This window comes from Melanotaenia boesemani, chromosome 4 (assembly GCF_017639745.1).
Source record: "Melanotaenia boesemani isolate fMelBoe1 chromosome 4, fMelBoe1.pri, whole genome shotgun sequence".
Taxonomy (NCBI): Eukaryota; Metazoa; Chordata; class Actinopteri; order Atheriniformes; family Melanotaeniidae; genus Melanotaenia; species Melanotaenia boesemani.
This window is the reverse complement of record NC_055685.1, coordinates 34,921,503-34,935,049: the sequence shown is the minus strand read 5'-3', so window position 1 is coordinate 34,935,049 and position 13,547 is coordinate 34,921,503. Positions and strand designations below refer to the sequence as shown.

Genomic DNA, 13,547 nt, shown 5'->3' with positions numbered 1-13,547 from the left:
AACTTTAAGTTAAAGTAAGTAAATAATTGCATGCATGGCCTTTCTAGGCTTCCATATACCCTCCATGGAAAAGGGGTTGTTTTTGTTTGTTGTGTAAAAGAGCTTTCTGTTATTTGGAAAAGTGCATGCAAATGATGATAAACAACTTATATATTTTCTCCATTTGCATAGTGTTTTGTTGTGCTTTATTTTAGTTTTTCCTTTCTCTTATTTAAATTTACTTCATTTGTTGTGAGTTTTCTTTCTTTCTTTCTTTCTTTCTTTCTTTCTTTCTTTCTTTCTTTCTTTTGTATTATCTTTCTTTTTTGGCATTTTCTTGTTTTTATTAAAGTGGACTGAACGCTGTTTTCACAATTATCCTTTTATTGCACGCGCTTTGCCAGTGCTCAGCGCGCGGAATTTTCCGGGCGACGGCAGTTTTCCGGTCGTTCTAAGAAGCGTCCCCGGTTCTCTCCGGGATTTACCCCATACTCTGCTCCGGGTTTTCCGGGTGTCCATCGGCGGGCTCCGCACAGCCTTTAGCTGGTTTTTACTCAACTCCTGTCCTGATATCACTCCGCTGGCATGGTGGAGAAGCGGACCTGATTATTGTGATGGTGGCAGGCGGCAGTCAGTGACTACAGACTTCCGCCACTGCTTCTCATATCCGCGTTTTACGCCGTCTGGGCCACTCTAGTTGCCTCACAACCGGACTACCGAGGGCGCCTGTGCTCTTTCCCTAAGTCTGCGACATCTTCCCCGGGATTTCTTTCAAACCCAAACCATATGAGATGCAAGTTCACTGGGACACTTCGGAGCCTGTTCGGTTTAGGCAGAAAAACTTTTTCTCAAAGGACAACACTGTAGAGGTGCGAGTGGACTGTTGCTGCTGCTGCTCCTTGTCGGGACGGTTTGTTTGTCTATGAAGGCTGGCTGCCTGCTAACCTTTATACATTCCCTTTATTATTTTTTCCAGAAGAGTTATTATTCTAAACAGCGTGGCAGCCGCCGTATTGTTGAATTCAGTTTGGGGCTTGTTTGGCTCTCGTTCTGCCTGCGTGTTGTTTGTATTTTCAGGCGGTTTGTTTAATGTCGGGGAAAGGAGGAGAAGAGGTCGGTCGCGATTCCTTGTAGGTGTATAACAACTAGTCTCGCAGCCCTTTAAACCTCCCCAGTTGTCTCCCGCTTCAGCGGCTATTGTCGCCAGTCGCCCGGCTGTTTTTGGAACTTTCGCTGCGGAGGACACACACAGAGAGAGGACACTAGGTGGTGGACGTGGAGGTGGCCGGAGGAAGAAGACGAGGTGGCGGCGGTGGCGGTTGGCTTGACTGGGAGAAAAGTTCTTCCAAAATAGCAGCCACTCAGTGCAGTGATGGGGGACTTCGCCTCCCCCGCTGCCGGACCCAACGGCAGTATCTGCATCAACAACAACATGAACCCGGCCAGCGGGAGCGTGGTGCCCGCCGGAGCGGTGGGGATACCTAAGCACAGCACCGTGGTGGAGAGGCTGAGGCAGCGGATAGAGGGCTGCCGGAGACACCATGTAAACTGCGAGAACAGGTATCAGCAAGCCCACGCCGAGCTTCTGGAGATAGAGCGGAGGGAGACCGTCAGCCTGTACCAGCGGAGTCTGGAGCAAAGGGCCAAGAAGTCCGCCGGTGGCAGCAGCAAACAGCCGCAAAGCAAGCAGCCGGATGCGGACCCAGCGTCTTCCACGGAGCAGAGAAATAACACGCTCATAGCGGTAAGGACGTGCTTTCAATATTGGGCCAGGTGTGCCATTAGAGTCCCCAGTACTCTCTTACAATCACAAGACACAGTTTGGTTATATCTGTGGCTTAATATCTACATAGTAGCAGAACTACACGTTCATCGTTAAACTTATTGACAGACTCACGAAGCGCACACTTAACTTTTTAAACAAGAGTGCCAACTATCACGTTTGTTTACAAAGCAGCTCAGCCCCTTGTTGGAGGCAACAGGCTTGAATTCCGCTGTGTTTGGAAATGACAAGCCTTGACAGCTGCTATGTTGATTTGTTGCAAGATAAGTGTTTTAGATGCTCAAATGGAGTGGAGAAGTTTGGGAGGCAGGGCTAATTTTTCATTTTTTTTCTCCCAGAAACTTGTCTCAAGCAGTAAAAACTTTCTTTTTTTTTCTTTTTCTTTCTTTCTTTCTTTCTTTTTTTTGGTGGATGTTCTGCAAGATAGGCAAGCAGTAGCATTGCAACATTGCTTCCTTGCACTGAGCTGCTGCAGTTCATGCTCCAGTCAGACCTGTAACCTTTGTAACTTACTCTTAAAAATCAACAAGCAGTGCCCACAGAGTTGCAAACACTTATTTTGCAGCGACCTTTTCACTGAAAGTAACCTGCCATTAGATATTGAAATGACTTCAGATGCCACTACTGTTATTTCTTTCTTTAAATAAATTAACAGTGAATACAAATAAAGTGGGTCCACTGTTTAAAAATAAAAAGCAATATCAAACAGAAAACCTAAATACTGTACATCCATTATTGTTACAGTGAGATTGCTACTGTGATTTTCTGTTGATAGGGGGCAGTGGTAACATATGGAGGTTTGTCGAGTCTCTTATGGCTGTCCTACGAGGATCTGACTTTGCTGCAGATCGGATTTTCATTTCCAGTGTTCGGCTCCAGCTGGCTGCATGAAAGACACGGAGACAGACAGCGGCAAACTGCGTTGTGTCCCCCTGTTCACACCGTGTTCCCTGTGGGCAAACTCTGGTTTCCTTTAGAAAACACCAAAGGATACATGTCGGGAATGTCAACATTGTTATCCCTTTTGTTGCTGCAGTTCCTCCCCTTTTGAAATGCAAAATCAGAGCGTCTTTTAATTTTCTGAGGCTGCCTTGGTGGTTATTATAGAGATGCACAAGCCAGACCAGCTCCAGCCTGAGAGAGCGGGAGTGATTTTTAATAGTGCAGGATCTCCCAGCGGCCCTTGTGGACATTAAACCGAACCGCCCATTAGATGGCCTGCAACAAATGCTCTGAGAATGGAGGGATTACTGCTTAAAGACACAGTGGCGCAGGCATCCCTTTGCTCTGTCCCTCTCTGCTCCATTCCCTGTCACTGATGGCGACAACTTGTACACAAACACCACATTCAGTAGCTGAAACGCACAGATCTGCCTGTTGGTGCCCTTTTTTTATGCTACATTGAAAGTTCTTGGCAATGTGTAAGCTAGGGGTTGTAAGTGGGATGAAAGGAGGGAGAAGCCTGCAATACCTGCTCCTGGTTTTTCCTCAGAAGAACAGAGCTGCAGCTAGATGGCTGTATGTAGTCGCTTCAGAAGCAAGCATTCTAGGAAAGCTGAGTACGCTGTTGATGTGACTACATAGACATGCATACAAATATTCCCAGTGGGTTGTAATCTGGAGGGTCTGTGTTACTGACTGACCTTTGAAGTATGCGGCATGCAGATGATGTTTGAATACACCTTCTCTTACATTTAAAGAAATGCAGCGGGAGATACGGTTATGTCATGGCTGGATATGTAAAGTTCACAGCATGAAGCTAAAATGACACAACTGAGCTCTTTGGCTGGGAAATGTTGCTGCTTTACAGATGGGTGGTTCTCTGTGTCAATATGATAATCTTCAGCATCATGTTCATAAACCAAAGCTCCAAAAAGAAACGGATGAAGGTGTAAAAATCAGTATTTTTAAACGATATTTAAACAAGGAGGTAACTTAAAATAGAAATAAATGTAATTTTTTTTAGCGTCTTGCTTTTCTGTTTGCATCCCAGTACAATATGCTTTGGTCTAATGGTTCTCAGACACACCCACGTCAGGGCAGGGGCCAAAGCCTGTAATTATGGAAAGTGTGTGTTTGTGTTTATGGGCTAAGTATTAGTCAGACTGGGGAAGAAGACACTGGGAACCCTCTCTGTCTTTCTCACCACAGTTTTAGGTAGTTTAACAGCCAATAAGGTTACATATAAACAGGGCAGAGGAGGTGATACTGCAGGTTCACTTTCCCCATACTGGAATGACCCTGACCCCACAAAGGGGCCCTATTAGGTCCAGTATATTACCTGCGAGTACCTCACAGGTCCAACACAGATCTTTGTTGGCTTTCTGGAAACCGTAAACACGATGCATGGTTAACACTCGTATATTCTTGGAGCTTTTTTACATATTTCAAACCATGGCACTGTTTTTATTGTTTATATAGTACACTAGGTGAGTAATAGGAAACAAGGTGACATAGGGGATAGGGGTTAATGCTCATTAACTCTTTATTGGTTTATATTTTCTTTTTCAGTCAGTACTTTTATATCCAAAATACCTCGCATCATTGAAGTTGTAGCTTCTTACAATTTAATTATACCAGTGCAGACATCAGAACTGTTCAGACTGTGAAGTATACCAGCTGATTAAGTCCTTTTTTTGTAAGCAGGTCTCCAGGTCAAACTTCTGACATGTGAAGCTTTCTTCTTGTTTAAATGAAATATCTTTGGCTTTAAGCGTTCTTGCTGCAACCAACATGATGATGTTGTGTGTTTGACCTTTTGCAGAGTAAAGTATGATTCAGGAAATGACTGGCAGGTTTCACTGGTTATTGGTGATAACTGGTAGCTTTGGCTCTATCGTACAACAGTGTTCATGTTTTTGCATGTTCAGCTTAAACAGGCTGATTTAACAAGGTGAGGTTGTTGTAGTGAAGAAGCATCAGGATGCCGATTCAAACAGAGCACTGATGCTGAATTGCTGTCAGATTATTTGTGATTATTGGGGACAATATGCTTCTGTGAAAGAAGCTAAATGATGGGGTCATGTTTTAACTTCCAGTAACTATTTTTACAAACTAGCCGGTAATGGACCGTGAAGTTGGAGTCCGTGATGTGTTCCCTGCTTCCCGGTTGTTGGTTTAGCTTTGTTTTGTGGGGCTTTTACATCAAACAAGGTATGTAAACCTGCTAGCAGAAGCAGGTTAAACCGACAGGAGTGTCACTAACATTATCTGCCATGGACATCAGCTCCACCCACAGAGGGCAGAGAGGACATAAAGATGCGTTTGTCTGAGTTATTGTTGTTTTCAGAGTCTTCATTTGAGCTGTGCCCATGTTTTGTGCAGTGTGTAAGAATTTCTGGCATCTAGTGGTAAAGATGGCCATAGCAATGACCTCAAATCCCAAACGCAGTTGTGAATGGACGGTGGCTGTCAGTGGCCAAAATCCTTCCAGACAAACATTTTTTCATCTGCTAGTGGATCCAGTAGCCTCAGATGCAGAGATGACTACACTACAGTTAACTACTTCAAAACTGTGTACACTGGTACTGACGTCTTCTATGGGCCTTTTAAGGCTTTGCTTATCGGTGCTCTAGCACCTGTCAAACAAAACCGGCTGTTTTTATTTTGTTGTCTCTGAATGGACAACTGCTGGCACAAATATGGCAGCTGCCATGAAAGTGGAGCCACAGCAAGTAGATATTAATGTTTCATTCTAATGGAATAAAAACATTAGTTATTATAGTAAAGTGATTTAGATACCAATAGAAACACAGTTTCTAATTATATATTAATTTTTTTTATAATTGTACTTTGATTTTGTTAGATATAGACTCTACTTATGTTTCCCCAAAGTTTATTCAACTAATGTTGGTCTAAGATGTTAAAAGTCATTTTGAGATTAACTTTATTTGGCTCTGCCCGGTTTTCTATAATGTAGCTTATTTTTCACCACAGATAAATAAAAGAAGAAACGTGTTCAGGAGAGGCTGTCATGTATTAACAGAGTTCTGTTCAGATCCTGAAACAAACGGGACTGTTGCCAGGATCCAAACCCGTGACCTTTCAGCTACAGGCACGTGTCTCTGACCCAACAGGCCACGATGTTGCTTCAAAGCAGAACTGTGACCCATACTTTTTCTGACAAAACATCCAGTCAGATCTGATTATCTAATCGCTAACAAGTTTGCAGCTGCGAAGCCGGCGTGCACAGCGAGGGGCTCGTTAGTTCCACTAAAACACAGTAGCTCAGGACGGTCTGTCTTCTGCTCTGCTCACTCCTTGGCATCCACCTCGCAGAGGAATGTCTCACACACACACAAACTCACATACACACTCACTCTCTTGCTGTTGTCCTGCCCAATTCTTGGCAGGAGAGGCCAAAGTGTGGGCGGCTGAGTTTTCATGAATCTGGGGCCTTCCCTCCCTTCCTCTTCTCTTCTTCCTCACTCTGTTCAGCACTTCTCTGGTTTCAGAGTTAGCACAGTGCTAATGTGGCGCGGCTTGTCTTCTTGGTAGGGATGGCATTGTTAAAGTCAGCTGGGACTGTTGTCCATTTGCTATATTTAAACCACTGAGCTGGCGTGAAGCTGACACCCGTTAGTACGCACACGCACACATGCAGCGCGTGACGTCGGCGAGCTTGCGTGACATCACAGGCATGCTGTTTTTGACTCATTACACGCCTGTTTCGCTGGCTCCCTCTGTTTTTTATTGACCGTGTCTTCTAAACTCTGCCCTTTACCTTCTCTGCTCCTATGTGCACTACATTTGGGTTTTTTGTTTTGCCAGTGTTTTTTGTTTTAGCTTCAGTCTCTCTTTACACACACACACACACACACACTGGATGTTTTTGATTTGGGGCGGCTGCAACCACATTCCCTTCCTCCCACGCTTGTTCACATGTTCGACAGAAACACACTTTGAGAGCAGACCCTTGAATAAGCAAGTGAGCAATTTTTTTCATAAACGTGAGTCAAAAAGTTTCAGCATCTTGGAAAGGCTCAAAGCTACCAGTAGTAAATCATCACAAGAGAGACGTCCTTCTCTTTCATTCTTATATACACTTAAAAACCCAATCACTGATCCGGAGCTACTTTCTCTTCACGTTTCTTCAGATCTTTCCTTAACTATTCTATTTTTTGTGGCTTTTTACTCCTACAGCTTTACATTGTACTTGTCTGCTTAAAATATTGTTTTAAAACGTGCAATTAATTACTTTTATTGAGCTTTTATCTCTTTTATTGCTAGCTTTAACAGCCAAGGACATTTACACATGCTCGTGCTGTGCAGCTGCTATGTGAAGTCACAATCTGTCTCACAATTTCTCAGCTCACCTCTGTTTGATTTCTCCGGGACATTTTTGTTCCAGTTTTCCGATGATGTGAAGCGCGATGTGAGGATGAAAGAGAGTGAGGTGACATGTGACACAGGGAATTCATACTCAATCTGACGTCTTTCACCCAACTCTGCTCCTTAATGATGTTCTTAAAGGTGGAAAAGGCTTTTCTCTTAACAATTTGTTTTAATCTTATATGTGCACACGTGATCACTTCCACTCGGAGTACATTATTAACCATATTAGAAACACAGATCAAGGTGAGGTGTTATAACCAATGAGGCATTCATCTGTTATCTTTGAAACATTGAAATGATTTGTTTACCTTTCTCGTCCACAGCGTCAGCCTGGAAATGAAATGCAGCCTTGATCATTTTAGTCTGGACTGGTGCATTTTGCTTATCTTGAGCACCACAGTGCTTCTTCTAAGAGTGCATGTCTGCTGTAGCTGTTTCACCTCCTACTAGTTCCAATTTTTCTACACATGACAAAAAATAACCTATTTTCTGTCAGAAATAAATGCTTTCTTTGTCTAAGAAATGTGTGGATGCTAGGATGAAGCAACATCTTTTCCCCAAAGTAATAAGGATGAATAGCGTGGAAGAGAGTTGAGCTACAAATGCTATCACTTATGAAGTAGCAGCTAACAGCTGGTTTTTGCTCTCATGTATGTCTCTGTCAGTGTTGGGCACGTTACTTTGAAAAAGTAATTAGTTACAGTTACTAGTTACTTCTCCCAAAAAGTAACTGAGTTAGTAACTGAGTTACTCCACTATAAAAATAACTAGTTACCAGGGAAAGTAACTATTTCATTACTTTTTTAAAGTTTAAAAATGTCAAAGAAGTTTGATTTTTTTCAGAACAGGTTTCACAGGCCAGGTGCATAGAGTAGAACAGCAAAGACTGGTACCTGAACAGAGGTTTCAATATTTATTGCACCTCAAAAGACCACAACTGGTACAACTGTACTTCAAGAATTTTCTTCATCATTTCCACCTCGAAAACGCCGTCTTTCCCTGAGACTCCGGACTCGCCATCTCTGATTTTTTGTGTGTGTGCTTCTATGTGCTGGGTTTGTGTGTAAACATCCGCCCACCTGGTGTCTCTGATTGGCTTATAAAATTTTCCTCCAATCATCATTACTTAATCGCTTACCCCTGTTTTCACTACAGGGGAAAACACACACACATTTGGAGCTCCTGTGTCTGTGAGCCAAGCTAGCGTTAAACCAAGTGGGACGACCACTTCGTAGCTTCACTCAGTAACTTGTAGTAACGGCATTTTGGTAATGGTAACGGCGTTGTAACGATAGAAAAAGTAATTAATTAGATTACTCGTTACTAAAAAAGGCAACGGCGTTAGTAACGGCGTTTATTTTAACTCCGTTATTCCCATCACTGGTCTCTGTTTGCGTAGCTTCCAGCGCCTGCAAACTGAAGGAACTTTATGATGCAAACTGACAGATGTGCAATCCAAAAAATTAAAGCTGACAGTGCAGAGCCTGTGGAGCCGATAAAACATGCTGATCAGTTGCTGAATTAAGTTACCACGAGCCGAAATGAGCACAAAAGCATCACCTGTAACAGGGTTCCCTGACGGCGATCCATGCTTTTTTTGGGTTTACAATTTGTACCTTCTCCATGTGAGCTAATGAGCTAATTCAGAAATCAGAGCCACAACCAACAGGAGGAACAAAGCTTTTCCATATTTTGAGCACTGCCTCCATGTGGCTGTGAAAATCTAAAACTGGAAGGTATGATACTGTGGGAGATGTTCAGAAGCACTAAAGTCTCATTTGCCAACGTACGTCTGTCTCAAACCTTATCAAACAAGACCGACCCACATCTGCCCGCCCATCCAACCAGCCAAAACCAGACTTGGTAAACATAATGTAAACCTCAACCTTAAAATCAACTCTGCTGAATCATGTATTCATGAACTCTGTTGCTATAACAAGTATTTAAACTTGACAGCTAGATTAGGCTCTGAAGTCATGTCAAATTTCAGATTTCTATCAATTATTATGAGCAGATTCACTTTGTGGGTGATATATGCTTTGATATTCCAACATCCAGTGGGCTGCAGCACAAATTATTGTCCTCTTATCTAAGACCAATCACATTTATTTTTGATTACTTATTTTTCAGACTGTACTGGCCAAAGCAAATACTATAACTGTATTTTGGTTCCTTATTAGTCTGACTGTACAGGAACTGCAGCCCAGTGAAGTACAAGGCCTTCCTTGATCTGACAAGTAGTTCATGGCTTAACTTTTATCTGCTTTTTCTATTATTACTCTTTATTGTTTTGTTAAGAGGTTAAACATTGTCCAGTAACAGTTAACAAGCAGCTACACTCGGATGTCAAGTGCTGCCGTCTTATCTCTTCGGCTCGCATGCTGGTGCCGTCGTTTTGTTTGTGTTCTGTCAGACGGCAGCTAGCAACCTCCCCTGTGCAACTGCTGAAGTGTTTAAGAAGCTACTGAATGACAGTTTAGTTTTTGCATTATTGATAGCAGAATGGAGGAAAGCCATCTTTGTTGCTTCCACCCCCCCTCTGCTACGTACTTGCACAGACAGTAACATGATAAAATATGAATGAGGTGGTTATCGGTGCTGCTTGGACTGTGTGTGAGCTTATGTGCAGGTATGCATTGCATTTGACTTTTACCCAGGATGTGTTGAGAACTTAGGTATGCAAGTGAGAAAGTAAGTGTGTTTACTCCCTCCATGAAGTCTGAGTTAACAGGTAAAATGTGGATTCTGACTTGTTAATTACACCAACACAACATTATTCCACAGCTAAGCAGTGTTTCTTAAATGATGACTCACATCAGTGAGTCAGAAATCCTAGATTCCATATTCCAATCAGGTTCTAGTAAAAAGGAAAACTCTGTAGTCTCAGTAGTACTGTTTGTGTATGCTGTCTGTAATAAAGTAATGTCAGAGCTAACCTACAGATAAGCTGAGGGAAATAATTCCTTTGTTTTTCGTAGCAACTGTTTGTCTTTTCACCATTAACATTTTCATGTGTGTTATTGAGGATTCCTGAAAGTGCTGCATCAAGTACCACACCATTTAGATCGTTCAGTGTTTTTTTCTTCTTCTGTTATTCTCATGGCTGAGACCTTTGGTGGCCTCCAGGTAGATATCTAATTTGCATCCCTTTGTAAGGATCTGTCTCTTCGTTTTGACCATGGTGGCTCCAGCGCTGGCTCGCAGCAAGTACATTTGAACTAATAAAAATAAATCCTGCTTACCTCAGAGATGAATGCTGGGTTTTTGTGACAAAGGAAGCCGGAAGACCTCCTAGATAAGTTTCGCTAGTTAAATAGATGCAGGAAATACAAGCAAAGGTATAAAAATAACTACTACAAAACTATACAATATGCAGTAAAAATTGCGTATTATTTTAGTGGGTAACATGTAGTATGCTACCATTGTAGAGGGTTAATTTCGTAGAAGGCTGTCATATTTTAGCCAGTTTTCATTTTAGAAATCAGAAGTAAAAAGTTGCATTGCTGTGTTTTATCTTGAATACATTTTTTAAAATTACACATCTTTATGATAGAATACTATTTACTTACCGGACAGAGGGGTGATATGGGAATTGAATTAGTATCGTACAGTTGCTTTAAAATGATCGTATTTTGACTCAAACTATTAAATGCAGGCTAGGCCAGTGCACTTAAAAACAAAGCTTTTCCATGTCCATGGTTCATTAATCTCAAGGCAGTTTTAGCCAGAAATACTGTTAGCTTAACTTTGTTTGTTTGGCCGTGTTTTTGCTTTTTATTGAACACTGGGCAACGGAGATGTGATTAGGAGCCAGAGACTTTATATTTCATGTGTTTATTTTCTTTAGCAGGATTTTTCAGAACTACTTTGTCTGACATTGTTAAAATACTGCAGCAGCAGCAAAAGGTTGAAGCTATCCCTTAAATGTAGGGTCGAACTCCCAGGCAGGGAGATGAAACTGCTGTACCTGCTGGGGTTGCTTTAGCCCCGTTCCCACTGAGCGGTTCGGTTCAGGCTGGTGCAGTCCAGTACACTAGTTTGTGTGTTTCCATTATATAATGGACCCATACAAATGAACCATATCATATCATTTATGGACCCTCTTCAGTTGTAGGTCCATAGGAAATTGTTACTGTACGGTTAAGGCGGAGATACTGGCATCTAAGGACAAAATCCATTAATTGGCGGACAAAAAAAAGGCACTGCCCACAACAAAAGCAAGCGCGAAACAAACTCAACGTTGTGTTCAGTTGAACGTTGGAAAGATAATAGAAGAAGGATGCCTGCAAACAAGAGTAAGGTCTGGTCGTACAAAGAACCAAAAGCCAAGCAGAACAAAAACGAGCTGCTGACTGGCCTCCATTGTTTGTATCGTCAAGTTTGTTGTCGTTGCACTAGTATGACGCCACACTAAGCATTTGGTCTAAACCCCGCATGCCCAGTTGCAGTCTGACTTGCAGAAGGAACGCTCATCTGAATTGGCTGGACTAGTCTAAAACTTGTGAAACGAACCGTACCGTCCCAGACCGAACCGCTCAGTGGAAACGGGGCTTTTGTTTTCTCTCTGGACTCTTTTAGTTCCTCTGACTCTAAATTCATGTTCACTTATTTCTAAGTTTGTCGCAGTGCAAACAAACATGATCTTAGCACTGCTGATGTGATGTAGAGGACTGAACTGTATATTTGACCTTTTTAAAAAGTATTAATTGTATATTGTCTAGACCCTACAATTACTGTATAAATACTATAATTATTGTATATCTGGCAACACTGGTGACACCTGCCTGAATGTATAGAAGAGAAAGTGGTGGTAATTCAATAAAAATGAAGATAATAATCAATAAATAGATTCAGTTTTGACACAACGCACAATGCATTGTGGGATACAGTTTGCAACATAGCCTGGTCAGATGGATACTGGAGAAATATTTCAAATCAATACATTATCCAGGTACTTTCCACATACTGCAGACTTTTGCAATAGTTTACTTCTTTACACTACAATTTGGAAATATCAGGACATACTGGTATTGTACACGGTTTGGAAAACAGCCATAGATTAAACCCAGTAGCAAGAGAGTCAGCCGTTCAGCAACAATGACTGATTCCTGAGCAGACCAACTAAAATCTTCTGACTGCCAGGAGAGAAGAAGATTTAAAAACAGAGTGTGACACTCAAGTCTGTTTACAACTTGGTTTCAGATACACCAGGGCTGTCGTTAATAATGGTTTGATTTTATCTGCTGAGGTCAAACCACGACATTCTGCATATCAGCGTCAATATCTAATTCCTTTATTATCTAATTTATAGTCAGTACAGCTATATTGTGACTTTTCTAACATGCATGTTTGTTGTCTTACATATGACAGAGGCTGTTTGAAGTTATTATAATTCTTATTTTCACTAGCCCAATTTTACCAGAATTACTAGTGCACTAGTGGAATTATTGCTTTCAGTTTGTTTTCAACTTGAAAACCAAACTACATCGATAATGATCGCATTTTATTTCCTTTAAAAGAAAGTAGAAATACTAACTTAGTACAGTTTTTGTATGAAGTTCTCAGTGTGTTTCTCATCTGTGTGTTGTATGAAACGAGGTGTGTTTTAAGGGAAACTTATAATTCTGTGTTTAAATCAAATCGTCGTTATTATTTCTTTTTCCTTTTTGATATTTTTAACGGTCCTCAGTTCATTCTCATGCAAGTTGGTTGGTAGATAATGTCTCTCTTGAGGCCGTCGAACGAAAGTACTTCTGGCTGAACTGTTTCATTCTAGTCAACAATGAAAAAGAATCAAATCTTTTGCTCCTTCAACAATAAGAAAAAAGTACAATTAATCAGTCATGTTGGCAGCATCAGGAGCCTTTCACCGTTGTTACTGTTTCAGGTAAATATGTTCAACTTTAATGTTGTTGGGCCATTTGGTTTATATGAAAATTTTAATAAATTAGATGATTAGTATTGAAGAGGAAAAAAATTCCTCGTTTGCTGTTTTCATTTTCCTTTTTGAAAGTTTGTCCGGTTTCATGTCTCTGGGTCTCTGACAGTTGTTCAAACTATAAAAATGTCTCTTGAACATAAAAACTATTGAAAACTTATATTTTAATGATAATTTAGAGGTATTTTTGTGTAGTTTTGTGTAAAAATAAAAATCTGTAAAATAAAATGTTTTTTTTTTCTCTGTTTTTAAATGTGTAAAATACGTTTTCTGATATTTCTTCTTAAAGTATAAACGAAGCTTTTGTTTATCTATAATGCCGTGTTGTGTTTTAAAAGTGTTCATCACATATAGTGAAACACTAATCTGTGACGGCCATTTTTCAGCTTCCTGTTAGTTGCCTGTTAGTTTCTGTTTCTCTTTTGTCTGTTTAAACTCGCAGTCTCACTGGAAAATTATATTGTTGCACTTAATAATTTATCCCCATTTCATTCGCTCTCTCTTTTCCTTCCA

The 13,547-nt window shown here is 41.1% G+C and overlaps 1 protein-coding gene across 2 annotated transcripts in view; it reads left to right on the top strand.

The window, feature by feature from the left end:
• Positions 1–492: 492 nt before the first annotated feature.
• Positions 493–13,547, top strand: part of maml3 (mastermind-like transcriptional coactivator 3) — a 130,168-nt gene continuing 117,113 nt past the window's right edge. The window contains exon 1 of one of the 2 annotated variants that reach the window (XM_041982376.1): positions 493–1,723. In XM_041982376.1, coding sequence (XP_041838310.1) covers positions 1,352–1,723 — 372 coding nt within the window. In that variant the 5' untranslated portion in view covers positions 493–1,351. The remainder of the gene's footprint in view (positions 1,724–13,547) is intronic. The other variant, XM_041982377.1, reaches the window with a different exon arrangement.